A 26,905-nucleotide genomic window follows, 5' to 3' on the forward strand; every position below is an offset into this window, starting at 1 on the left:
AATATTGTTGTCTTGTCAATATAATCCTAATCTGATGGAAATGTCTAATCTCCAGTATAGCAGGCTCCAAATAGTTTCTTCTCAGGTAGAAATTGAAGTGGTCTTATCATCTGTGGTGAATCTAACCCTCGTTTAATAATTGCTAGCTCGTTTTTCTTTACGAAGATAAATTCTTCCTTAGCTGACAAGTAAAACTGCATTTCGTCTGTAGGATTAATCCAATCGGCCGGAATGAAGAAATGGCGTTTCACATCGGGGGACAACCAGAACTTCTCCATATTTAGACTACAGACCCAAAGATCAGTTGCTAAGAAGAACAAATTTGTGCCGCGCAAACCAATGATGTGGTAGATATATGGACCAAGAGACTCAAGTCCGTTGAAAGCTTTTATAGTAGTCGAGTGGCGGTCAACAGTGGACGTGTCCCAACATCGAAGTTGAGAAGGTGTTTGTTCAAATCGACTTTTCGTTAGTGTAACCAGGGTATATTGGCTTTCAACCGACTCGGTTACTATCACTGGGGATGACGTCAAATCAGGGACGTCAAGATTGATGCCACCAGGGCTTGAAATTTCTTTCAAACTTCCCCATTCGAATATTCGGGCACAATTGGGATAAAACGCAATGAATGCATCTGGTATTTGGGCGTGAGTATTTATCTTGTAATTCTCGAGGTTGTGGCCAGTGGGCACACGATGTTGAATATCTCCACTTTCACTTGTCCAAATGTATCTGAAGCTGGCAGTGGTAACGAGAAGAATATTGTTCTCAGGATTGAACAATAGCCCTGTGATAGCATCAGGGAAGCGGTAGTCGAAAATTGTTTCAGACAGTGACCACATATCGCTAGAATTCACTAGTCTTTGTATAAGCATACGACCAGACTCGTCCGCTGTGGCTAGCATGCGAGTATTATCTCCCCACACAATTTTGTTAATTGAAATATTCGTAGCATGTTGGTAGAGACATGTGCTCTCGAGGCCATCGTGCGTATTGTAGACAGCAACAGAGCCATCCTGTCTACCACAGAACACCCTTTCTCCTCTCAAATCTATTGCAATTGCTGTTATATCAGGCTTCAAACTTCCTTCGATCATTCCCACAGTCTGAACTATCGCTTTCGCTGGCGCACTTATATCGCTGTTGTTACCGTCACCCAATGACTTCCTCACAAGTGCAGCGGGCTCCCATACTCTGCAATGGGAACCACGAATGTCAATGAAACGTAAACCGTCACCACTGAAAACTAGTGATCGGATTCCTTCATCGTTTGCATTGATTCGGTATATCAGAGATAGATTTGCATCTTCCGTGCCGTCAAATTCATAGAGCTGAATCGTACCGAAAGAACTACCTGTTGCCAATGTTCTTCCATCAGGTGAGCAGGCCAACGTCTGCGCATTGACTTCTGGTATACGATGCTTGAGCTCAGTTGTTATTGGGTCAAAGATAACAAGCTCTCCATCTCCATAAGAGACGACTAGTAAGTTGATATCGGGATTCGGATTGAAAGCCATGGCTGATGCATGATAATAAGTACCACCTATACTTTCCATAAGCCCTCGATCTCGGACAAGCTCACCACACAAAACTTCGTTGTACAAATCAAAAAGAAGTATAGGACTTGCTCTGGAGCTGATTGCTATCATCTCTAAACCTGGTGCAATGAGAACCTCGGCTGGTGGCTGGTAGATTGTCCCCCGCCCCTTATGATGAATTTCATGCCAGAATATGCGGTCTTTCTCTTTCTCTTTCAATACATCAAACCAACAAATGAAATTCTCAGATGTTGCCACTATCAATCCATAGTTTTCAGGGGTAAACATAAGGGCCATTGCTCGACAACCGAGCTGGAATGAACACCTCACCCCACCTGTTTCGAGATCCCAAATTCGTATTGAGCGTATTCCTGCAGAAGCAAGCAATTGATCTTTAGTCCCAAAAGTGAGGAATTTCACTTTCTCCCCGTGATCAAAGGTAAATCTAACTTGACTTGTTGCAGTGTCGTACACTATTATTCGACCGCCCGATAGCCCAACAGCAAACATATATTCTCCATGTGTGAGGGTGATAGCTTGTAGGCCCTGTCCCTTGTAATCAATTTGAGTCAAGCAGTCATCCCATGTACCTCTTGATAACCCTATGATATTCAAGCCATGCTTCAACTGCTTGTGTTTTGTAGCGATGATTGATTGCGAAGGGCACATCGATGGAATTTGGCCATGGATTGATGAAGGCGATGCTAGAAGGATGTTTCGAAATTTGGTGCTAATGCGAATAAGATCTGTGATCCAAGATTCCACCTCGCGGAGGTCCTCGCCGATAGGAGGGAAGTACTTCTGACGGCGATCGAGATAAGCTTTCATGTTTTTGGCGGCACGGCTTATATAGTTTACATTACCTATCCTTGCAACGGTCTCAATCCACCATAAAACGTTCGTGTCAAGGAATTTGTGGAGCTTCTGAAAAAGCTCGGCACGGGAAGACGGAGCTTGATACAGGTGCTCAGAAAAGAAAGTGGAAGCGTAGTCAAGTAATATGGCTTCGTGATTTGCTGAAGATGTCGATACTTCAAATCGTTTTAACCGAAAGGCCCGTAAATAGCCTTTACTTAGCACATCAATGAACAGAGAAGCAAGTCGATAATGCCCTTCCCTTCGGTCCACAAAAAAATCGGAACATAGGTCTTTTTGTAGGAGAAAATCTTTGGCACTTTGATGGATTAGGTGTATACGTGATTGTTGATCGACGAACACAAGTTGTCCGCAGATAGAGGTTATGTCTCTTCGTAGATTGTTGACCGTGCTTTTGGAATCTAGCTTCAAAGCACATTGCATTTCGGTAACAGTCAATGGCCGACAGGAGCAAACAATCCACATGAAGATAATCTTGGCCAATTTGGCCCCTCTCCGATCTTTTGACAAATTTTCCAGAATTTTTGTATAGAATTGATTCATATCCGCTGGTATATCTGAAAGAACACTCTCAATATCTTCTTCGGTGTAGATTTCAGAGAGTTCTTGCATGACAAGTCGCACCCAAAGAAAAGACCCGGAAGACATGGCTAATATCCGCTCGGTCAACTCCTCCTGTTTTGAAAGCGTGTCCAAAGGAAGGCTATCCATGTGAGCTTCCAAGAATAGTTTGATATCTCCCATCGTATCTGATGCAAATATTTCTTGGCTGATTAGACTTTTACCGAAGCCGAGAAATCCCTTATCTAGAATCTGGCTGTGACGGCTTGTAATGAAGATCCGAACCCGAGATCTGGGAGAATTGATGAGCTTGATTAACATAGGAAGAAGAGCTTGGGAACGAGTACACTCATCGAGCGCATCGATAACCCAATAATGGTGCACCTTCATCGCAATTTGAAGAATCCCATTAACAAATAGTTTGTTCCAAATCACAACCTCGTCGTTGTTGTTGTTCATAATGCCATTTGATTCCATGTCTAAGAGAAACTTGCGAATTTCAGGACTATGTAAGGCCATCTGATACGCGAGAGTACGCAAACAATAGCCAATCGATGAATCAGCAGCTACCCCATCCTTGAAAAAAAAGTAACTACATGCAAGATTACTTTGATCCAGATGGTCAATAACATGGCCAGCGAGAACGGACTTTCCCGATGCGGGATTCCCACTCAGCCAAAAGACTGAAGGCGAGTCAGAAGTAGGATCTTGCCAGCTCGTGAAGTTTGGAGTGGTGATCAGCCAATTGCACGATCCTTCAACTTTTGCGTCGCGGGCTACTATTCGATCATCCTCTTGAACACCGTGGATGCCTAATAGGCCATGAAGACAATGTCGCTCGGCTGATGTAGTCTCGCACTGGATCCTCAAAGCTTCAATTACAAATCAGTAAGATGAAAGTGTTCAGATGATGGACTAGCTTACTCTCCGCTGTGGCGTGATCGACAGTCGAACTAAGCGCGTTTTTAAGAGTCTTAAAATTGGGGTCTGAAGGCAAATCAAACTTGCATATTCCTCGATGATCAGCATTAATGTAAGCAATTCTTTCCTTTGGCCATTCCAGCGTCGCAGATTCCTTCTCGACAATTCTTGCATTTACGAAACTCGTTTCCTGATTCTCATAGAAAGACCATATATGCAGGTTTTCAGAGTAGTGACGGAAGCTTTGGTTGATAGTGCCTATCATCTTACTATTCACCTCCAAATCGGTCGTAAATTGCTTGGTTCCAAACGATACGCGCAGAATATTGTTGAGTGTCGTGGCAAGATTCGATCCTCGGTGTGGAGTGGCCAAAAAGTACATGGTGTCAACTCGCTGAACAAGATCATGCATCGTAGGATCTTCTATAGCCAGTAAATATGTCTAGATTGGTCAATTTGTGAAAACTTATCGCGTCAGATACTATTTACCTTCTTTATAACCAAGCCACCCATGCTATGAGCAACAAAAATAAGTTTTGTCTAAGGAATGATTTTAGCAAAATGTTTGGGAATTAAGTTAGAAGATCTTACGTTGCTCCTGCGGATTTCTGGACAAGTGTTGATTTCTCCTAGTAGAGATTGCGCGAAGTCGTCAATATCAAGCGCATTCCCATTTCTTTCTGCCCAATCTGCTCTGTATCCGAATGAAAAAATTCTGACATTTTTGAAGTCCGGATCTCGAGGTAGCCATTCTTTTGGCCAGTAATGGTATGCGTCCTCTGATTTCGACCATGTCTTTCTGGATCCTCCCCCCAATCCATGGACAAATATCAGATCTATCAGCGGTTCTGATGGTGTATGAAGTAGATTGAGTCCTAAGGGACCCTTCAGATCAGCCGCTGTCTCATGGGATGCTTTAACAGTATGGCGAAATGACACTCCTTTCAGCGCTCGATCGATGTATTCCAGACCATGACTGCTTGAATGATGCTTCCGGAACTGTCAAAGAGTGGTGAGTGGTGGATCGAAATGGGCTTGTGCTGGATTGATCACAAACCTGGTCCATTTCGCTTTAATCAACATTACACGTTGAATACTCCTAGTACTTCACATACTGGATCATTCAGCACAAGGCTAGAACCATACCTGAGATATGGAGGGCTTCTCAGATGTTTCAAATTTAATTGGTATAATCTAGCGTTAGGATCAAATGTGTTAAGATAATATTTCAAATTCGTAGTGCTCTAGTTCAGTACAAGAGTGTGAAAGCGCTATTGCGTGTGGCAATTCCAAAGCATTGCAGACTGCAGGAGAACAAAGTGCAAGAATTGAACCGCTTGACTATCGAGGATTTCATAGACTTGATTGCCATAAAGTTAACACAGTAATAATCAAATGCGGCTCAGTTCCACACGCACCGGCTCATGATTGGGTAGTCAGCGAGTGTCAGCAACTCCAAAAAATGTAACATCAACCCACCGATATTCATTTGTTGTCGGCGAACGAGACTCAAACGCGAGGTGATACTAGAGCTAGTGCTGCGGGTGAATGCATGTTAGCTATTCTTACATGTGATCTTGAGTCGAATGCTTGCTTGAGGCGTACCTGAATAGGAAGTTCTCTACCCACCCCGGTCGACGAACCATCGAAAGAAGAAAAAAGCAGGCATTCCATCGAGGAATTGAAGCCTTTTCTGTTCCTTAATTGGTGGCTATATTAATCTGCGTTACATCAATCGAAGTCACACGGAGTTCACGCTTCGTGTTCCCTTGCCTATGGGTGCACCTAAGTTATCGTAATATTATTATGGCGCTGTCTATAGAAGGTGGTTAGGATAACACATCAAGGAAAAATGATATCGAAGTCCAATACGTTATTTGAATTTGAATTGATGTTTAGCATGTTTAGCGGTGCCAAGTAATGAGGGGAGGAAGCGAGGTGCTCGGGGTGCTCGGGGTAAAGAGAGACCAGCGCGGGGGAAGTAAGTGAGTGGGGAACGGGGAACAAGGAGTCACGTGTGATAGAGTAAGGTTGCAGTACCAAATTACCTCCCCGCGTTTCCTTCGTCCCGTATCTGACGTCTATCAATGCAATATTATTGAATTTCAACATTTATCCTCAGATCCTAGAGCCTTGTATTCAAAAAAGGTTGTCTTGCATATCGACTTGAAGGATTACGAATGCACTGCATTGTTCGAATGCGCAGCTAGGAATATGATTGGCTGTCAGATTTGCTGTGCCGCCCTTGAAGTTGTATCAAGTTGAACGCGTTCTGCATGTAACCGCCAACCAGGACCATCTTTCCTCTATATCTCGCCACTCAATCCTCAGACGATTAAGGAAAATGAATCGAGGAGAAATTTTGGAAACTTTTTAATCACTACTATCTTTCTCGTCTTATTATCTTCATTACCAACATGGAACCCAGTTCAGCTCTTGGAAATGATCTAGATCCGCATATTCTCGCTGGTATGTTCATTCTTGCCTTCTGTATCATTGAGCTTCCAGAGGATGCCGGTCCGTTTATCCGCATCTCATAAGAGCATAAAGAAAACATCAGATGTACAAATTCAAGCGGTACATCCCTGTCGTTGGATCTCAATGGGCTGATGCAAATTGTACAAAATGAACCTAGACATTTGTACCAGAAAGTCTCATCAAGATACAGACAATCAGTTCAATTGCACGAACTGAATTTGCACATTTTGACCATGGAGTCTTATTAGTATAAGATCTGGAATCTCATTGAGTACCTCGATGCTGAGATTTAGACACAATATGATATGAACAATCAGCTGCCGGTCGACCGTAGCTAACATACCCGTGCAGAGCTTCCCGAGGTGCAAAAAGTACTTCAAATATCTGGCTTGGGCGTCTCCGCCTGGGCAACTAAATCTAGGATTTCAACGCTACTTAAAGATGGAACAAATCAAGACTACTATCTAAAGGTATTCTTATGAACATTGCAAAATATGATACACTAATATGGAGCTTCAGACGACAGTTGGCGACTTAGGTCGAGCTGCTATCAATGGAGAATTTGAGTCAATGAAAGCCATACAGAAAGTTATGCCTGGTTTTATAGCTTCACCAATCGCCCAAGGATCAATGAAGAATGAGCCAGAATGTCACTTCTATCTCGGCCGATATCTACCAATCATTGATGAATTGGTAGAGCCCAGTTCATTCTGTGAGCAAATTGCCAGACTGCATAGAAGCTCTGTCTCTCCAAACAACAAATTTGGCTTCCACACAGTGACTTTCAATGGGGATCTCCCACAGAAAAACGACTACTCTGATAGTTGGGAATCTTTCTTCGCAGATGGGTTTCGCCATATGTTAGATATCAATACAGCACGTGCAGGACCGAGTGAGGAGCTAGAAGCTCTGCTCCCTGCCTTTTTTGAGAAGGTCATTCCTCGACTACTTAGACCTTTGGAGGGAAGAATCAAGCCAAGTCTAGTTCGTAAGTCTTTCGGTTCTCACATCCGCTATCATTCCCCCGTTTCCCGAAATCTGACCATTCCAAATTCTTATAGACGGAGATATGTGGTATGGAAATGCCGGTGTCAATACCCTCGAAGACGAAGCTGTAATATTTGACCCTGGATGCTTCTATGCCCATAACGAATGTGAGTACAACTTAACTACAGGCATTCTCACTACAACTAATTTGCTCACTGACACTTTGGTGTAGATGAGCTGGGTAACTGGCGACCAGAGCGTAATAAGTTCTCGAAAGCATATTTCAATGCGTATCATGCCCATATCCCGAAGGCTTCACCCGAAGAGGACTATGAAGATCGCATTGCTTTGTACTCCCTGCGCTTTAATCTGCATGCTGCAAGTCTCTTCCCGACAGTTTTAGGATTTCGAGAGTCGTGAGTATATATTCTTTGGTGTCGCTTTAGCGATTCTTGACAATTAAACTCTAATGAATGACACAGACTTATACAAGATATGAAGTATTTGGTAGAGAAATACCCTGAAGGACTGTCGTCTGATCTCGAAGTTTGATATAGTTTGATACTTGTATTTGTTTTGGAAAGTTCACAGTCATTATCATGTCTGCAACACAATGTTAGACCATGCGGGTTTGAGATCATGTTTAACATTAGTTAACATCTTAACCGATAACCTCAGGTTTTCACCTCTTATTTATTCAAATCCCCAAAGAATTGAAGCCGTGTTATTGACGTGCCAATCTGGTGTCGCTTTTGAATGTACCAAACAGATACCAGCATTGATCTACTATTGTACCAGATTGACTCAGAGATTCATGTCGTGTTAACCTCCCAGACGTGCTTGAATAGTGAGACTTGTTCGAACGTATATGTTCCACAATTCCCAATTCCATACCTATTACGATGGCGCCAAAGATTCTGAACATCGGCCTCTTATGCTCTCTAATTGATTCAATGAGTTCTATCAAAACAAATATAAACCATGAAAACTTTTACTCTCTTCACAGATTTATGTCAGATCATTTTCGAACACTTTCGAATCAATATCCATCTAGAAAAATTACAGGTCTGTTGAGATTTTGGCTATTCATAGGGTATATGGGAAGTATAAAGCATAGAACACGAAGAAGTTCAAACTACAATTATTGTAAGATTACCAAGGTTGTAAAGAAGCTGTGTGGTGAGCGCTCTGATATGTTAGAGCTCTTCTTGAAGAGATTGGTTTGAGTTTCCCCTGCATCATATCACCTTATGAACTATTTTCTCAACGGAATCTTAGATCGGTGATTCTTCCAGATGGTGTTGTGTTGGAATTTTAAAGAATAATCCCTATCCAATTTTGCAATGAAGGTGATTTTCAAAGCGGGTTCCAACGGTTTCGTCACAATGGAGATGACCATGAGGTACCGATATAACCACAATTCAGCAAGTTTTGTTGTGATTAAAATCACGTAAAGCGTTAGACACTGAAGAGCTTTAGTAAATGCCAACTAGAATGATTGTTGATTGTAGCTGATTACACTATTCTTAGCCAGTCAATATGTTGGTTCCTACGTGAAGAGTTGAGGCACTGGGGGTTTTACCTCGTGAACTGTTTTTTGTATCGTAGAACAAACAGTATAGGCAATCTTCCCTTCTCCTCTTTTTCTCTTCTATCCTAAACCCTTAAATTTCTTATCGTCTCCTAAAAAAAATTCCTACATCTCTTAAGCTACCCAATCCTCGAAAAAGGCATCTCTCCTCTCCTTGGGTCGAGGAGAGGAGGGGATATCGTACACGCTTAGAGAAGAGAAGGGGAATAATCAACCGTGATCGTGTGTTGAAAGAAAGTCAAACTGTATTTGGCTCTCAATATCAATGTGCAGGTACTTCTAGCTCTCTCCTTGTTAAATTTTCATCAAATTTCAGGCTATTTAATCAACACGCGTCATTTACCACCTTCACTCTAAAGTACCAAACTCCCATGAGCTTCAATTCTAGTCCGAGCTCATGCAACTACTCGCTGATAGCAGAGGACTGTCTCTACTATTTTCCAGTCATGATTCTTCCATTAATCCCAAGGAGCTTGGTTGTCTACCGGCTGATCGAGTTCCTCGTCAAAAATATCAAAACCCAAATGCTTGCTTGGGTCTAAATATCTCACAGGTCCACTCTCAATGGTTGTCGCCAAATCATTGATGATCACAAAGTGCTCCTCACTTAATGGCGCAGTACTGAGATTCTCAGAGAGCCGGCTCTCATTAGAAGTCTTTGGAATTACTGAAGTGCCACGCTGGACCGCCCAGGATAGAATGACCTGTGCCGGAGTCATGTCAGTCTGATCGGCAATCTGAGCAATCTATTATCGTTAGATCTATGTTATTTGAGTTGAATATAATTTATTATTCACCTTTGTATCAAAGAGAGGTCCAGGAATATCGGCATGAGGTGCCACTACTCCAACAGGCTTCCCTCCTAGTGGCTGGTGGGCCATGAGATGGATGTGCTCTTTCTCGCAAAATGCAAGCAGCTCATGCTGAGGAAAGTAACTAAGCATGAACGTCATTAGCGCTGAATCATTGTTGGACGAAAGCTCTCAAAGCTTACGGATGCGCCTCGACCTGATTGACCGCGGGACGAATTCTCGCAACCTCCAAGATACGTTTCGTCTTGAGGATATTGAAATTGGACAAGCCTAAAGTTATCAGTTTTCATTCTGATTCACTAGAAGGATTCACATCCTACCGATGGCTTTCGCTTTACCACTATCCACTAACTTCTCCATTGCTTGCCAAGTTTCTGTGTACTTGCGAGATCGTTCATAATCAATTACTGGCTTCAATTCACTTAGCGGTCATCAAGTTTCATGGAAATGCGATAAACTTTACCTTTCCATTGCCGCTGGGATGCCGAATCGTACCGTTATTTGGACCTGGAAGGTAGGCATGGGGACTGGGTATCAATCGTCAGTCCATGGTTTTGAATCTGGAGGACCTGAAGATTACTGACAATGCATAAGATATAAATCAACTGTTGTGTTGTTAGTATCTAAACCAGGTGCGCTTTCAACATGCATCACTTACCATATTCCAAGCCCAGAGCTTTCAAACTCAAATCCAACGCACGCTCGACGTCTTTAGGCTCATGCCACGATTGAGCTCTTCGCCAAATCAGCAGGTATTGTTTGCTTCAATTCTGATGGACCTACAGTTTAGTGGTGACAAACAAGTCATCTCTCGAGATACCACTTTCTTTGATCGCATCTCCGATAGCCTTTTCATTGTCATACGCTGCTGCGCCATCGATGTGACGATATCCAGCCTGGATCGCCGCCTTCACGATGTTCTTTACTTTCTCATTTCCATCATCGCCTTGGAAGGTTCCTAGGCCAATAGCTGGCAAGGTGCTACCATTTACCAAACGGAAACCAGTAATAGGAGTTGCCATGATTCTACCAGCAAGAGAAGTGTTGTGTTTCAAGGTTGTCAGAAGTGGTTGATTTTTGGGCAAGGTTCCATCAGCAGGTAGGTATGCTGAGCAATTAATCGATTGGCCTTGCATGCATTCACAACACCTGCCCATTGCAGCTATTCACTGTAATGGTATGGTACGATCTCGATGTTAAGTTTACACCAGCTTGTGCTATGCAGATTTGATAAGTCATGACCGAGGACTGAGATAATTTCACAATGCAAACATACCACTCTATCTCGAATTTGACGCTTCGTTGGCCGGTTAATCTCAAGTATTTAGACTTCATTCTTCATTCTCCAATTCAATATCGAGCATTTCAGCTCTATTGTTCAACCCAATTTTACCCCATGAATTCTTATCTTGCATTTCTCTTACCTAGGTATATAGCTATCTCTGGTCATCTTTTAAAGTTCATAGTTATAATTTATTCAATGAACCGATCAATATGTATCTACATGGATGTTGAAAATACATGGAAACTGTACTTCGATTCGATATGATCACCCTTCGCAAGTAATACATCCACTGGTGCTCCCGAGAATATCTCAAGACCATCAAAGACGACATCAGTTCAACCCCATCAAGACCAGTGATAAAAAATAAATAATGAAGAATAACAAGAAAAGCAGAAATAACGATTCAGAGGAGGCATTTAACTTTTGATATTGAAGTCACCAAACGACTCCAGACCCGCTTAGTAATCTAGACTAATTATTGGCTGCATGACAAGGCGCCATTTTTTCTTTTGTCAATTCTAGCCTCGTCTATCGTCCCCCTCCAAAAATAATTTATTTCCCTCGAGAACAACCTTTCTACGATTCGACCACCCAAATAGCAACATCGATTCCCTACATAAATCCTCAATGTTACGTCAACACCGGTAGCATAATCTCCAGCTTCCAATTCGCACAACCATAACCCATCATGTCTTCACGAGCAGCGACCGCGGCGTCAGCGCCCGATGATAAAATCGCAGCCTTGAAAAAAGTCCTCTATGACGAGTGTTTTGAATCTTTCGAAGATAATCCTACATTTTTCCAAGAAGATCTGTTCGAACTCAAAGTTCTACCTAATGATGATGTGGCTATGCTGTTGGCCGTCACCCAGGGCCTCACAAATGATAAATTGTTCAAGGTGGTTCAGGATTCGCAGAGGGGAATTGGATGGAAATTGCGTACTCAGGAGGAAGCTAAGAAGTAGGTATTTCCTTTTCCTTTCGCGGCTGATCTTGCGATCAATTCAACCTAGAATTGCCAATTGAAGATGTATGTACGATGCTAATTAGTCCCCGAATAGTTATCGCAGTCTTTCCTCGGAACAAGAAATTGTCTACGCTCTCATCGACGAAGCCGGCCAAGAAGGAATATGGACCAAAACCATCAAGGCTCGGTCCAATCTTCACGATGCAGTTTTTCGCACGGCGCTCAAGCACCTCGAGACTAAACACTTGATCTCAGAAATGAAATCTGTAGAGGCACGTAATAGGAAAATGTACATCAAGTCCAGTCTGCAGCCTTCCGATCGAGCCACCGGTGGAGCATGGTATACCGATAATGAACTAGACGAGGAGTTCATCACACAAATCTCGCATATTTTATTTGATCACATCCATAGGAAATCTTTCTATAAATCTAGTTCGGCGAGTTTGAGGAGGCCAAAGAAGGTTATGGGAAAGAAAATGTCCACGGATGAAGCAAAAGCATTGAGAGACAAAACTTTAGGGTCCCGAGTCAAAATCGAAGATGTTACTGAGGACGACGCTATAGATGGCGCTAGAAGACACTACGATGCTCTATTACCTATGCCACCCGGCTACCAAGGATATCCAACCCTCAATGAACTCACATCGTTTATTGAGAATTCAGGTGCTACAGCTATGACTTTAACTGCTCAGGATATTCAGCAATTACTGGACATATTGATTTTCGATAATAAGATTGAGAGGGTTCTTGCGGGTCCAGAAGGTGTTTGTTATAGGGCTGTAAGAAAGGGATTTAGGGAAGAACAGGAAGGTGGCCCATTTAGTGCCTTGACGGATGTTCCGTGTGGACACTGTCCGGTTGCCGATCTGTGTGAAGAGGGTGGGCCTGTAGGACCAAGTACTTGCGAATACTTTCAAACATGGTTGAATATTTAGGGCGAAAATGGTTATTTGGGAAAGGATTCTATTACATAGCATAGCGACGGCCGGCTTTGGAGTTCAGGAAAGATACCACAGATGGGAAGCATTAAAAACTCAGGCCTCTAATCACATGGGTAGATATCACATTCAAAAGCAGAATAATTTAGTAAAATTCGTTGCATTACTTTTCGTCATTCATTCCGCCAGATAGCTAATCATAATGAAGATTACCGAACGATGTCGGACTCAAAAACCACCTGCCACCGATAAACTCGCTAGTAAATGCATTTATAGCTCGCCAGACTTGACAATGGTTGGCTTCTTGTTGTATTGAACCTTTCCACTGCCGGATCCGGTGGCCTCGAGAGCCTTAACAATCTTCAAGGATTCCTCATCGGCGACCTCACCGAAGACGACGTGCTTGCCATCCAACCAGCTGGTAACAACGGTGGTAACGAAGAATTGGGAGCCGTTGCTATATAGTTGTTAGTTGATTGAACTATTGTAAAGGCTCGGAAGAGATTTGTAAACTTACGTGTTTGGTCCAGCGTTGGCCATGGAGAGGAGACCTGGACGGGTGTGCTTTCGATCGAAGTTCTCATCGGCGAACTTCTCACCGTAGATTGACTTTCCACCGGTACCCTGTATTGTTCTTAGCTTCGCGTTTGATAGAATGTTTTGATCGAGTATTTGTAACGTACGTTGCCACGGGTGAAGTCACCTCCTTGAAGCATGAATTGAGGAATGATTCTGTGGAAGGAAGAACCCTGGTATCCGAAACCCTTCTCACCAGTGCAGAGAGCACGGAAGTTCTCGGCGGTCTTTGGGACTACATCATCGTAAAGGGTGAACTTGATTCTTCCCTCTTGCTCTGTGATAAGAAAAGTGTATGTCAGCTCCGGAAACCGAGAGGGGAAGTGGAAGGTGGGGCAAAGATGACGACAATCAAAATAAACACAATGTGTCTTTGGAGCTCAACAAGAGCTCAATTGGCGCAATAACAGATGCGCATAATCATATTGTGATGAGACGTGATTGAGGTTGTGATGAAGTTGATATAAAATGGATCAATGAGATGGTGATTGCATCACTTACCTTGGACGGTAGAGGTAGCCTTTCCGGAAGCGTCAAGGACTGGACCCTCCCAGGTAACATCGAAGTAACTATTAATATGTGAGCTTCGATGAACTTCTGTTGATGAAGTTCTGATGTGAGAACGTACGTTGTGATGGCCATATTTGATTTAGTTGCGTGAAATTGTCTTGAAGAGATAGAGTTGAAAGAGTTGTTGATGAAGGTGTTGCGAAGGAGGGGCAGCGAAGTGCTTTTCAACGCAGAAGCAGTGCGGGGCATGAATAGCATTTTTAGCGAAGTTGTCAAGAGCTCCCTAATTGGTTGAATTAGTTTTCTGGTGGGGCAGGGTAAAAAAAAAGGTGAAGATGAGGCGTGCGTGGGATTGTGTGTGAGTGAAGTAGTAGCAGTCGCCGTAGCACGAATGATAGCAATTGGGGCAAGTGAGAGTGAGCGTACTAACACCAAAGCAAATCAAGAAAACAAGGTGACAAGGTGAATTGTTCAGGGATATTCTTCGGGTTGTCAATGGAAAGGATTGGTTAGAATGAGTAGAAGGGAAAGAGAAGGAATCGATCGGAAGGAGGGGGAAAAGAAAACAGGTAATGCAGGTGGGGAAGGGTGAGCTCAGCAAAGGTAGGGATGTGAGTTGACTAAGTGATTCCATGATTCGCGAGTAAGGTTTGATGGCCAGGAGTATGCACCTAGCTACGTACGGTACTCAATAGATAGATAGATAGAAGCATATACACAGAGAGAGACTATTGCGAGACTGGGTGTTCAAGGAGACGTTCTTCACAAGAGGAACATCTTTCGGATTACTCTCTACACCTCTGCTTCTGCTTCTTCATTCTACACACCCGTCTCACTACAGGAGTACTTTCTAAAGGGTCATCATGGAGGGTAATCTCGGTCCCAGTTAAAGTATCGCCAGGTACGTATTAAATGTCCCGGGACGGATGACAGCTTGGACTAGAGGGTCGCCTCTCATAGCCACTTTTCAGATGCATCACATCATCATCAAATCCATATTCATCGGCGTTGTGCAGCTGCTGGAAATAGAGTCTAGATGATCCGAACTTGCTCGGTCTAGTATTTGGGTCAATGTGGAATTTGGAATGTGCCATTGCGGAAAATCCAATCAGGAGACGCCGCGCATTTGGTTGAGAATGACATGACGCCTTCATCTATCCTTTTCTCGGCTGGAGGGGAGGCAAAAACCGCAGCACACAAGAGGCGGGAAGCGGGTTACTTTGCAAACTCAATGCCCCAATGCCCCAATCATTCAAAAGCGTGCAATGGAATACGAAAGATGTGCTTCACCTGCAGGTCTCACTCCTGCAAGTTTGCTCGGGGTATCTCAGCGACGTACCTTGTTTGGTTTGGTGAAGGATGCTTGTTTTTATACCGAAGAAAACACGGTCAGATGCAATTGATCGGGGAGGGGGGAGGGGGGAGGAAAGAGAAGATTGGCGAATACTACACCGATTGTACAGCGTGGTAGTCTATGGATGATTTCGTAGAGTCGAACGTAACCTCTGAAGATACTTTAAACTTTTCTTTTTTCCCTTGCAGCGAATTTTCCCCGACTGATGAAATAAAAGCATGGGCTCTTCACCGCTTCCTTACGTACTTCTGCCATGATTCTTCGGCATCAGTACAACAATCATGAGGTACCTTCGTAGAGCCATTGGACAATCAGGTCTTGACATAGAGATGAAGTGTCGAAACTATCACGAGAATGACAAGTAGCTGCTATCTAAACTGTCCATCATACAGCCAAAGATAATTTACCAGATTTTTGCTAGAAGATACTGCTGCCAGCTTGGAGTGATATCACGTGATCATACATCCCGTCCAAGGTTAGTGCCAACTTAGCTTACGATCGGCCGCCGTTCTAGGACACATGGGACTTCTGCATCTCCATACAGTATCCAGATAATTTCCCCCGCGTCTATAACTCCATATCATCAATTAATTCCATTAATTCTATTAAACGACTCCAGCCATGGATCTCGCCAGTTTGAAGGAGGCCGCTTCCAATTTGACGTTGTACGATTTGAAGGCGGGCGTGCGAAAAGTACAAAATGGTAAGGGCTCAGTGTAGACAGCTGGCTGAGTCGACCATCTACTAACAATCATGTAGCTGTGATGAATTATACTGAGATGGAGGCCAAAGTGAGAGAGGCTACCAACAATGAACCATGGGGTGCAAGTTCTTCATGTTAGTCGCAAGATCTGTTCATCTCGAATGCCGAAACTGTCAATCCTAATATCGTATTACAGTAATGCAGGAGATCGCCAATGGCACATATAACTAGTAAGTCGATTCGGTCAAAAAGCAACTTCACACACTAATCCAGCTCCAGCCAACTACTCAATGAGATTATGCCTATGATTTACAAGAGATTTACAGAGAAAGCTGCCGAGGAATGGAGACAAATATACAAAGGATTACAGTTACTCGAGTTCTTAATCAAGAATGGCTCGGAGCGTGTCATTGATGATGCGCGATCACATTTGACACTCCTCAAGATGTTGCGCCAATTTCACTTCATCGATCAGAATGGCAAAGATCAAGGTGTAAATGTTAGAAACAGAGCCAAGGAATTGGCTGAATTACTCAGTGATGTCGATCGGATTCGGGCGGAACGAAAGAAAGCACGAGCTACTCGAAATAAATATACTGGAGTTGAAGGTGGAGCGGGATTAGGTGGTGGAATGTCCAGTTCCAGTAGATACGGAGGATTCGGGAGTGAGGAACAAGGTGGTTATGGCGGATATAGTGGAGGTGTGTATGGAGATGGTGGTGGATTTGGGGGTCAGACTAGTGATTTCCAAGATTCCGGTAATCAAGGGGATTTTGGTGGCAGTAGTAGCCGCAGAGACAAGTTTGAGGAATATGATGAATATGACGAGGGTGCGGCTCCTTCATCGTCACGAAGACAGGCCGAAAGCTCTTCAGCAGCATCCAATCGCAAAAGGGCCGGAACCGAGCGATCGACGAAAAAGGTTGAGCCTCCAAAGAAGAAGGAACCAGAAGTCGATTTATTCTCTTTCGATGACCCAATACCGGTATCTACACCAGCAGTTGCGCCTGCAGCATCGAATGCTTTGGCCGATGATGATGACTTCGATGATTTTCAGTCTGCGACACCCGCACAACCAGCCGCGCCAGCGGCATTCTCTCCAGTCTTACAGCATTCCGCTACTACGACTAGCAATACACAATATGCCGCACCTCAACCAGTCTCGGCACCAAAAGCTGCAAATTTGAGTGATCTAGTTGGGTTCTCTTCGATTTCACCAGCAACAAGCACCAACAATACCCCAGCCAATTATTCTGCATTTTCTCCGCCTGCAATGGCTCAACAGCCACGCCCAGTTCCGACAGGCTACCAAAGCACACAACCGAATTACTTTACATCCGTTCAAGCCCCCAACACACAGTCAAATCCTATGTCGGCCACATCCTCTGCCAAATCACCTGCAGCTGCCAAATCGTCTGGAGGAGATGCTTTTGGATCCTTATGGTCTAGTGCCAGTGCTGGTATCAAGAAGACTAGCACTCCCACAAATTCAGGTCCAGCTTTAGGACAACTGGCCAAGGAGAAAGCAAGTGCTGGTATTTGGGGTGCTTCATCAGCAGGATCAGCCCCTCCACAAACTTCACAACAAAAGCTGGGAGGGGGACTAGATGATCTATTGGGTTGAGCAATTTTTCAAATGTTAGGATGAGGCTATTTCTGCGGAGGAGCACATATGGTTAGTAGGTATGCGGACGGGCGTTTGTAGATACGATCATCAGGCGCAAAAAATTTAAATCAGATTTCCATTCATTGTTCTTTGGCCTTGACGAAATGCATTACTGTTCAAACTATAAGTCTATCACTCCATAATTCCGGCTTGTCATACTAGTGTACTCGACTATGTTAAAGTCAAATGAAAACTTTAGACTAACGTCTCACTTAGACTCTGGGTTGCTTCTAACACAACATATAAATTTGGAATTAAGACATAGCGCTTAATTAACCTTAATAACATTACCACTTGTCATCGGGAGATTGATTTTCTAGCTGAAGTTGAAGGAGGATCAGAATGCTTGTTTGTACCTTTGCTCGTGTTCAAGCTTACGGGAGATAATGGGAGGCTAACTTTGGACCCCAACTCCGGAAGTGGATGTCAAGGATCCTTTCGCAATCTTTATTAATCCTGCCAATTCGAAAATCTGTTATCCAGTGGAGATTCTTTTTTTGGCTTTGTAATTTGCTCCAGGGCAATATCAAGCAAATGTTTCGAGAAGAAACTGTTTGACCTTGCAACTGATTCGTATCTTCACTGTCGGGATATAGCGACGCGCTTATCAATATACCCACCCTCTCTAATCATCTGCCCCTCGCTGATCTATCTTACATGCCTTTACTTAGCAGTGGCAGAGACGAAAGAAATCTGATCGACATTTGGCCGCCAACAATCACCAGTACAGGCTTGGACTCACTCACCTGTAAAACTTGGAGCAGTGGGCATATAGTTTGATCACGTTACTTACCCATTGCACGTTGGATTTACAAGGTGTGATATATAACCTTGTACATTATAAACCAGTACACTACAGCCATTTTTCTCGTTTCTAGAATTCACGTTCAACTCGACAATGCAAGAAGAGAGGGTGGAAATGTATCTCGAGAATGAACCAAAGCTTATGCCAGTTAGTACACTACTGCAAAATTATGTTGATAAGCTACAATCAGCAGGCAATTATTCCTTGGGTGCGAATGTCGAAGATCTCATGAAAGAAATCGAATTGCTTGAAAACTATTATCCATCGAATAATAACTCACAATGCTTCAGTCAAAAAATATCCCCTTTAATAGACTTCCTTACCATGTGCGGACCGGCTGTTGATATGATGCTTCAATGTTATCCTGCTCCGTCTGCTTTAGTGTGGAGTGCAACGAAAGCTTTATTGGAGGTAAGCATGTATACATTTTGATTTACCGGGAGTCAGTGCTAAATATCAACTAGATTGGACGCACCTCGATTCGCTACTATCAATTGGTTTCGAGGATCATATTGAAAATTACCAATATCGTGGACATCTCAGTCCATTATGAAGTCATCTTTGGGAGCCAGCCCCGAGTATCTAGTGCTCTTGCGGATGTGTATTTCGAGATCCTTGTTTTCTTAAGAACTGTTCGCTCAGCTTTATCCAGAGAGAGTAGGTTGCCTTACATCTATAACCCGCAAAGATATCGACTGACCAGTCTAAGCATTTAAGCTTGAACGCACGATTCTAAAATCTCTCGACGCGGAGTTCACTAACCACGTTCAACGGCTTTCCAGAGCCGCCCAAATATTATCCCAGGAAGCCACGCTTGCATACGAACAGTATACGGAATTCTACGCCGTGAAACAACCCCAGATGAGCGAAAATGGCGTCGTGGAAATCTCGTTTCCTCTAGAGAACCAGGGTCGGTAGAGTCCACTTGATGATTCATGACAACTACCGAGGTTAATGCTGATGAATAATCCAGATGCAGATATTAGAGCACAAGTAATGACTTGGCTATCCCCAGGCGAATACTACGAAAGTCTACATCAAGCTTGCGCTAAAAGATCGGAAAATACAGGTCAATGGCTGGTCACTGATACAAGCTTTCAAAACTGGCTCAATGGACTGTCAGACCCGATACTATGGTGCTATGGTTCTCCAGGATGCGGGAAAACGATTCTCAGTGCCACTGTAATCCAGTATTTACAAGATTATTATGGGTCCACCCCCACAGTATACTTTCACTGCAGTTCAACGGACAGATTAAAACAGTCTCAGGAATCCATGTATATCAGCCTTCTAGGTCAAATTACGGCACAAGCAAACGTCATTCCACAAGCACTGATATCTGCATATCTCTTTGCCGAAAGATATGGACGATGCCGCATCTCCTTTGCTGACAGAATTTCGGAATTGCTTTCAGAAGTCCTTCATGAATTACCAGCACTGAACATTATCATAGATGGAGTTGACGAATGTGAATCTGAAGACATGTCAGGTATGTTGCGTTTATTGAATGGCATTTCCAGAGAGCGCAACTCTATTCGTCTATTATTCTTTTCACGGGACATTTTACCAGTGAGAAAAGAATTGGGCTTGTTGCCTTCTATCCACATCAATGCGAATTCTGTACAGTCAGACATCGACCAGTACTTGAGAGAGGCAATTGAAACCCTTCCTTGTACGGAATCTCACTTGAAACAGTATGTCTACAATGTTTTATCCCAGAAAGCAGCGGGCATGTTTTTGTTCGCACGACTGGGAATGGAGACACTGCAAGCAACATTCAGTACCCAGGATATGCTAGCCTCGTTGGATAGGCTTCCAACGGGGCTTTACAATGTATACGGACAGATTCTGGAACGTCTGGCATCAAAACCAATTGTGCACCAATCCTTAGCACGTCGAATATTCAATTGGGTATGTAGAACTTCAAGACCTCTCAATTGGCTTGAGTTACAGTGTGCATTATCCTGGGACGAGGAAAGGATGATTTTCGATGTGAACATTGCGCCTTCTAAGGACTCGGTACTGGAAGCTTGTTATCCTTTGGTTGAGTACAGAACTGAATCAGATACATTTCATCTTGGCCATTTATCTGTCTATGAATATCTTCATGATCAGTCAAACTTTATCCTCTTATCGCCTCAAGCAACTGGGTTCCTTCTCGAAGAAAAGTACTCCCACTTTGGACTAGCACAAGCAACATTGACGTACCTAAGCAAATCAGGGATTGCCGAGTCGATCAACCTGAATTCACAGCAATATCCCTTGGCAAAGTATGCCACCGAGAACTGGTGCTACCACTTGTCACTATCTGTATACGACTCGAAGTTGCATCGACAGTACGAAAAGTTCGTTGCGTCCGAAACAAGACGATCGGCTTGGATCACTAGATCATTACTATCAGAAGATTTGCCCTTTCCCATGCATCGAATAGCAAAACTCCAAAGACTAGTCCAAACTTGGACAAATCAATCTGGTACCCTTGGAAAACAAAGTGCAGAGGATTTGATGGATATTCAAAAAGCTTTGTTCAGATTAGACGATTTCATACAATCACAACGTCGAGGAGGACCGAGTAACATTAACATCATCTCTAATTTCGAAAGATCAATGATTATCCGAGATTTGGCGAGACTGTATACGATGAGTGGGCAAATAGATATGGGGGTTCGCGTGTTTGAAGAGGAAATCACAAAGACTGGAGGTACCAATTCTGGAAAAGCGTCAAAGACATGGTTATTGAATAGTCTTGGAATTCTCTACGATCAGCAAGGACGCTTTCGTCTCGCGGAAGCTATCCAGCGTCAAGCTCTCGCCGTGCAACTCCGGTAAATATTTCACCTCTCTCCCCAAACATTCAAGAAAACTCTAACTTTCTCTCCAGTTTCCTCCCCCACGATCACCTAGACATAATAATCACCATTAACGAACTCGGCCGCGTCTGTCGCCACCTCCAAAAACATTCCGAAGCCGAATCTCTCCACCTCCGCGCCCTCCGCACTCTCGAACCCCTCTTCCCCCCAACAGACCACCACATAATCTGGACTCAAAACGCCCTCGCCCGCTGCTATCGCTCTCCCCACCGTACCCCCTGTCTCCCCAATGAAGCCCTCGCCCTGCACACCCGCGCCTACAACTCCATGGTTAGCACCCTCGGCCCCCTCCATCCCCACGCCATCTGGACACTCTCCGACACAGCGCGCTGTCTCGCACAGCTGGGAAGAATCGAAGAGGCATTTGAGACGCGTAAAAGAGTTCTGGAACAAAGAATACAGGTTCATGGAAGAATGCACGCGGATACTCTGTGGGCGATGAATTCGCTCGCGCTGTGTTACGAAGCGAGAGGAGAAGTGGCAGAAGCGGCGAGTTGGCATACTCAGGCGTATGAGGGACAGCTGAAACTCTTTGGGGATCAGCATGCTCATGCGAAATGGAGCTTGCAGGCTTTGGTTCGCACGGGGTTTTTGTGTTAAGGGGTGGGTGGATTTGGAATTTTTTGGTAGGGGATCGGGGGTTGCTTGGGTTTCTTTCTTGATTATTTGGGTTTTCTTCTCTAGCTGCTTTTACTTTATTTCTTTCTTTATCTCTTTCTTTCTTTCTTCTCCATAGGGTATCTTGCGGGTGTAGATTACAGGATCAGGAAGTAAATGTGTTTACGACGGGCTTCGCTTTGGGTTACGACGCCTCTGACAAATTCCTTTCCTCTCCGTTTTCCTTCTCTTATGTAGCAATATTTATCCGGATTATCGATCACGATGGAGTCATAGCCCGTCACTAATAGTTAGGAAATAGGAACTGCTTTCATTTTTATCTTTAAAAGTCTCTAAAACACATTTACTTGGTTCAATACTTGATTGTCGTTGTACGCGAATCGTCATTTCCCCAATCGAAATTCACGTGCTCTTCTTATTTACTTTTCCACATCACGAGTATCTAGGTACTCCTCTTCATTTATTTCAATTCAATTCAATCTAGTCCAATCCAGTCCAATTCCAAACCCATCATATAATCCATCATTCCAAATTCACATTCACATGCCAACAGCCCTCCCCAAACCCAAAAAAGAAGCGCCCACCACCTCACCCCTACCACACATCCCTAGCACAGCACTCCGTATTCCAGCTGACTGTACCGCACCGCATCCACCCATACTCAGGGGTCTCCACCATATCGCCCCCAAATATAGAACGGAGGTATACACAATGTGAATCTCACATACATCGCGCTCTCCGATTTTGTACGCCTTTTGACGCCCGGTGTGTGGGCTTATCTTATTTGCATTTATGTATGTATATGTATATGTATATGTATATGTATAATTACGCTATTAAGGTTTGTGGATGAAATGATGAGGTGATTGCTGAGTGTATGCGTATGTATATGTGTATGTATTTGTATTTGTATATGTATGTACTCTTTAATTTGAATATGCGGTGGAGATGTAATGTACTGCTTGCTATAGGAACATAGGTAGCTTGTGATCGACAAGCTTGCACAACTGCTCGTAAAAGAATATTACTCGATGGGGCGTCAAGCGGCTGCTGAGGATTAGCTTCTTTGGATAGTGGGTGGAAGAGTTACTAGTTAGTATCTTTGGGATATGTATGATTCTGCAAGGTTAGTTCACCCATTCTGATACTGGGGAATGATCAGAGAATAGTATCGTGGAGAGCGCTATCCACAGGGTATAATTGAAAATAGTACAAGGCTAATACGCCCCTCGAACACGAGTCTACGAATTCCCAACGGACCGGCCCGGAATAGTAGTTACGATTTTGGTGGAACAATCTGGTTCTGAAATTGGCTGCTTCATACTCGTCACAATTGATTACTAGGATACTCAGTGACCTCATAGGGAAAGAATGGCAGATTTCTGAGATATGCGATGCGTATCATTTGATTGGATGAGAGCATTTACTTCCCTGGGTAAGAATGCCCAAACGTTAATATAGCATTTCCAGCCCTATGAATGAATCTACGCGTGGTTAATTACCGAGGATGAAGGAGTAATTATTGAAATGGATGATTTCATTCCATATATTTTTATCGGGAATCGACGATGATAAGGCTGCGATGATAGTCTGTAAATGACTCTTCGAAGTGCAGACAACGTGGCGACATCTCAGTTTTCAGATACAAAACGTTACAAGGTAGGATCGGTAATATCCAGTGTAAGGATTGTGAACCCTAGGTCACCCGCGATGGTAAACTTGGCATGCCGTGTTTCATCTGAGAAGATGGTGCAAATTAAGCGCGAATATGTTCATCTAATATGGAGGCTTATTGATCCCTCGATGTGATACCTTATCAGCTTGGTCCTTGCCAAGTGCCACGTGGGATTGTTGGTGAGAATGTTAATTTCAGCCGAATGGGGAAAATTTTCGAGTTTTGTGACGAGATGCTGACATCGGAAGGATCCCGATGGGAAGGGTACTTTCCATTTTTGGTGTTTCACTTACAGGGGCTCAATACTAAGCCAAAACAATTCTAGTGAATCCAGATTGGCAGTTCGAAACAATTTGATTCAACTGAAGTCGACATCGTCGCTCTTCTGTGTCAATTTCCTGGAGTATTTTTTGAAAGATGGGTCGTACAGCCTACCGAGTGGAGGGACTACCCCATGATACAACACTCAAAAATGTTCACAGTTATTTACAATTCGATCCTGCGCTGGAAATGCGACTGGTTGCTAGATCTGTCGCACCACTTATCGATGGTCAGCCGAACGAATTAAAAGTCGCTACTGTAGACTTCATACCACCGCCGGGTTGGAATCCATCGGTCCCATTGCCGGTTTTGAAAGGCCATGGCGGGGACAGAGTTGTCGTTGACCAAACCTTCTATGGATTCACTCCTCTAAATGAGCCGCAAGAACCAGTAGCCCTCGAGTAAGCTTCTCCGCTTCCATATTTGTTCTTACTGATGGATGGTATAGCATTATTGCTGTCACGGGACTAGCTGGTAATGCCTTTGGTTCATGGGCATCAGAGCCCACGCATATGTGGTTGCGAGACAAACTGGCGGTGGACTTCCCCAATGCCAGGGTGATGAGCTATGGATTTGACTCTCACTTGAAAGGTAGCCACTCGGAGGCTGTTATTTCCGTATTCAGTTCTCGTTTCCGTAGCGATGTAGAAGAGATACGCAGACATGCATCAGTAAGTCAAGTGTTTGTGTTTTGGCAAGATAGCTATTAACCATAGCAGGATCGACCTCTTATATTTGTCGGACATAGTTTGGGAGGCTTGGTGATTAAAAAAGTATGCAACTGTCTGTGTCGTGTAGTGTTATTACTCACACATTTACCTAGGCCATGTTAGGGCGATGGAAAATAATGCCTTACATTCCTTTGATGATATTCATGGGAACGCCCCATCGAGGACTAGATACGGAGGCTCTACTTGAACTTGTTAAGCATGATGCGACAGCACCCTTAATTCGACAAATATCCTTTCGGTCTCATGAACTCAACGAATTGAACTCCGATTTCTGTCACTTTTTATCCACGGCGCCCGATATCGCGATACTATCAGTCTATGAGACTATTCGAACCAAAACTCTGGTTGAGGTTAGTAGCAATTTCCTACCCAAGAAACTAATGGCTCACTCATGCATTAGATGCCAGATGGAACATGGGCCAGACAAGGACTGGAAAAGATGATGGTACCTCAAGGTAAGCACACCTCGCAGAATTTCACAATATCCCCAATACTTTATTCCATATGTTTCGAAGCCGCTAACAGGAATATAGATTCAGCAGTGCTGAGTATTGGTACGAGGGAGGTAGAAGTTGCGTGCATCACAGATCACTCTAGACTAGCAAAATTTCCCGCTACAAGCCAGGGCACTGCGTACCCGCAAGTTCAAGGAGCAATCATGAAATCCATACGAACAACACCTTTAGGACATGAGGAACTAATAGATGCGATACGGATGCAAGCCTTGAAAAGGGTCGAGTCACTCGTCAAATCAGGGGATTTTAATTTGAATCGATTCGCTCAAAATGGCGATACTGCTTTAGTGCTTGCTGCTAAGTGGGGCTCCAAGTCTACTATAAAGTGTTTGTTAGCCTACGGCGCCAAACCGAACCAACGTGATGAAGCGGGGTGTACGCCTCTATTTGCGGCTGCCGGTCAATATGAAGCATCGCTCGATGTGGTCAAGTTACTAGTTGAGAATGGTGCAGACGTCAATTTGGTCTCAGGTGATCTGAAATGCACACCATTGCATGGGGCTGCTCAAGTGCCCTCGAATTCCCAAATTGTTCAATTCTTGTTAAGCCATGGTGCAGCGACGGAGGTTCAGAATGCACATGGGTTGACACCACTTTATATCGCCTCGCGTCAGAATTGTGTCTTTTCGGTGAAATTGTTGCTGCAGTATGATGCAGTTGTTGATTCTTGCAATTGGGACGTCAAAGATAGGAAATATGGAGAAACACCGTTGATAGCAGCAGTTTATTTCGATAAAGGAATCGCTCACAACACACACGTGATAGAACTACTGGTTCAGGCTGGCGCTGATATCAACATTCGAGCCGGCGATTCGAAACACACAGCTTTAATGATCGCTTGTCTAAAGGGCTATGATCGGGGAGTAAAGTGCTTGCTAGAACAGGGTGCTAGTGAAGGCATACGAGACGTCAATGGCAATAATGCTCTGATGTACGCTGCAAGAGTAGGGAACGTACATACAATCATGGCACTGGCAGAATATGGCCGCTCCAGCATTGACACACAGTCTGCACAGAGACGGGTTTTAGATTGGGCCATCTATTACGGAAAGGTGGAAGTAGTGAAATATCTCACAGCGTTGGATCCTGGCTATCAGCCAATAGGTTATGATGAGAGGTTCGCAACTAACATAGATGAGCAGACGAGAGAAGAGATTGAGATGTATCTACCGAAACTTGGCAACCATGGTATGTCCGCCAAAGGGTTGACATTTTGGGATCGAGTCAAATGGAAGAAGAAATCAAAGCAGATAGACTAGGTATTATTTGTCAATACAAAGCATCGCTGAAAACTGCATGAAAATGTGACATTTTTAATTACAACTGAAGTTGTATCCTACTACATAATTGCCATGGCATGAAGTTGTCGTCGTGTGTTTGTGTGGAGTTCCAGTTGGACCGTGCATTTATTCTATTTATCACGTGATTGTTAGCTGCGCTTCTGAATTTCTTGGCCTCCCGTATTCCACACTTGTTTATCTCGATCCTCATTTGGGGGCCGATGTATAAATATAATACATTTCCGCTTTCGTTAATACAACCCCCTGACACTATTCTAAGAAAGATGAGGTAGCCGCAATCCTTCTACCATCAAATGCAACCGCCGAA

The 26,905-nt window shown here is 43.8% G+C and overlaps 8 protein-coding genes across 8 annotated transcripts; 5 read left to right on the top strand and 3 right to left on the bottom strand.

Moving 5' to 3' along the window:
- Nucleotides 1-44: 44 nt before the first annotated feature.
- On the bottom strand, nt 45-4,962 carry Bfra_008948 (putative nacht and wd domain-containing protein; the record flags this gene model as incomplete). The annotated part of the gene is made up of 5 exons (XM_037339303.1): nt 45-3,847; nt 3,900-4,338; nt 4,386-4,436; nt 4,488-4,895; nt 4,954-4,962. 5 exons carry the CDS (start codon nt 4,960-4,962, stop codon nt 45-47), a joined length of 4,710 nt encoding a protein of 1,569 aa, XP_037190869.1.
- Nucleotides 4,963-6,313: 1,351 nt separating this feature from the next.
- Nucleotides 6,314-7,913, top strand: Bfra_008949 (putative phosphotransferase enzyme family protein; the record flags this gene model as incomplete). Its single annotated transcript, XM_037339304.1, has 6 exons — nt 6,314-6,365; nt 6,726-6,844; nt 6,894-7,362; nt 7,436-7,528; nt 7,594-7,777; nt 7,844-7,913. The coding sequence occupies 6 exons, from the start codon at nt 6,314-6,316 to the stop codon at nt 7,911-7,913; spliced, it is 987 nt and encodes a 328-aa protein (XP_037190870.1).
- A 1,497-nt stretch (nt 7,914-9,410) lies between these two features.
- Bfra_008950 (putative aldo-keto reductase protein) lies at nt 9,411-10,900 on the bottom strand (the record flags this gene model as incomplete). Its single annotated transcript, XM_037339305.1, has 8 exons — nt 9,411-9,698; nt 9,750-9,888; nt 9,947-10,034; nt 10,085-10,175; nt 10,228-10,291; nt 10,345-10,369; nt 10,423-10,499; nt 10,548-10,900. The coding sequence occupies 8 exons, from the start codon at nt 10,898-10,900 to the stop codon at nt 9,411-9,413; spliced, it is 1,125 nt and encodes a 374-aa protein (XP_037190871.1).
- Nucleotides 10,901-11,737: 837 nt separating this feature from the next.
- Nucleotides 11,738-12,950, top strand: Bfra_008951 (putative dna-directed rna polymerase iii subunit rpc6 protein; the record flags this gene model as incomplete). Its single annotated transcript, XM_037339306.1, has 2 exons — nt 11,738-12,009; nt 12,110-12,950. 2 exons carry the CDS (start codon nt 11,738-11,740, stop codon nt 12,948-12,950), a joined length of 1,113 nt encoding a protein of 370 aa, XP_037190872.1.
- A 147-nt stretch (nt 12,951-13,097) lies between these two features.
- Nucleotides 13,098-14,297, bottom strand: Bfra_008952 (putative peptidyl-prolyl cis-trans isomerase protein; the record flags this gene model as incomplete). Its single annotated transcript, XM_037339307.1, has 5 exons — nt 13,098-13,410; nt 13,471-13,577; nt 13,637-13,806; nt 14,031-14,098; nt 14,158-14,297. The coding sequence occupies 5 exons, from the start codon at nt 14,295-14,297 to the stop codon at nt 13,224-13,226; spliced, it is 672 nt and encodes a 223-aa protein (XP_037190873.1). The 3' UTR covers nt 13,098-13,223.
- A 1,717-nt stretch (nt 14,298-16,014) lies between these two features.
- Bfra_008953 (putative golgi to endosome transport protein) lies at nt 16,015-17,720 on the top strand (the record flags this gene model as incomplete). Its single annotated transcript, XM_037339308.1, has 4 exons — nt 16,015-16,096; nt 16,153-16,230; nt 16,293-16,326; nt 16,376-17,720. The coding sequence occupies 4 exons, from the start codon at nt 16,015-16,017 to the stop codon at nt 17,718-17,720; spliced, it is 1,539 nt and encodes a 512-aa protein (XP_037190874.1).
- A 940-nt stretch (nt 17,721-18,660) lies between these two features.
- On the top strand, nt 18,661-22,037 carry Bfra_008954 (putative nacht domain protein; the record flags this gene model as incomplete). Its single annotated transcript, XM_037339309.1, has 5 exons — nt 18,661-18,978; nt 19,032-19,224; nt 19,277-19,477; nt 19,541-21,392; nt 21,449-22,037. The coding sequence occupies 5 exons, from the start codon at nt 18,661-18,663 to the stop codon at nt 22,035-22,037; spliced, it is 3,153 nt and encodes a 1,050-aa protein (XP_037190875.1).
- Nucleotides 22,038-24,147: 2,110 nt separating this feature from the next.
- On the top strand, nt 24,148-26,556 carry Bfra_008955 (putative ankyrin repeat protein; the record flags this gene model as incomplete). Its single annotated transcript, XM_037339310.1, has 6 exons — nt 24,148-24,452; nt 24,500-24,722; nt 24,771-24,824; nt 24,875-25,132; nt 25,183-25,237; nt 25,316-26,556. 6 exons carry the CDS (start codon nt 24,148-24,150, stop codon nt 26,554-26,556), a joined length of 2,136 nt encoding a protein of 711 aa, XP_037190876.1.
- Between the last annotated feature and the right edge of the window lie 349 nt (nt 26,557-26,905).

This window comes from Botrytis fragariae (genome assembly GCF_013461495.1).
Source record: "Botrytis fragariae strain BVB16 chromosome Unknown tig00000101, whole genome shotgun sequence".
Lineage (NCBI taxonomy): Eukaryota > Fungi > Ascomycota > Leotiomycetes > Helotiales > Sclerotiniaceae > Botrytis > Botrytis fragariae.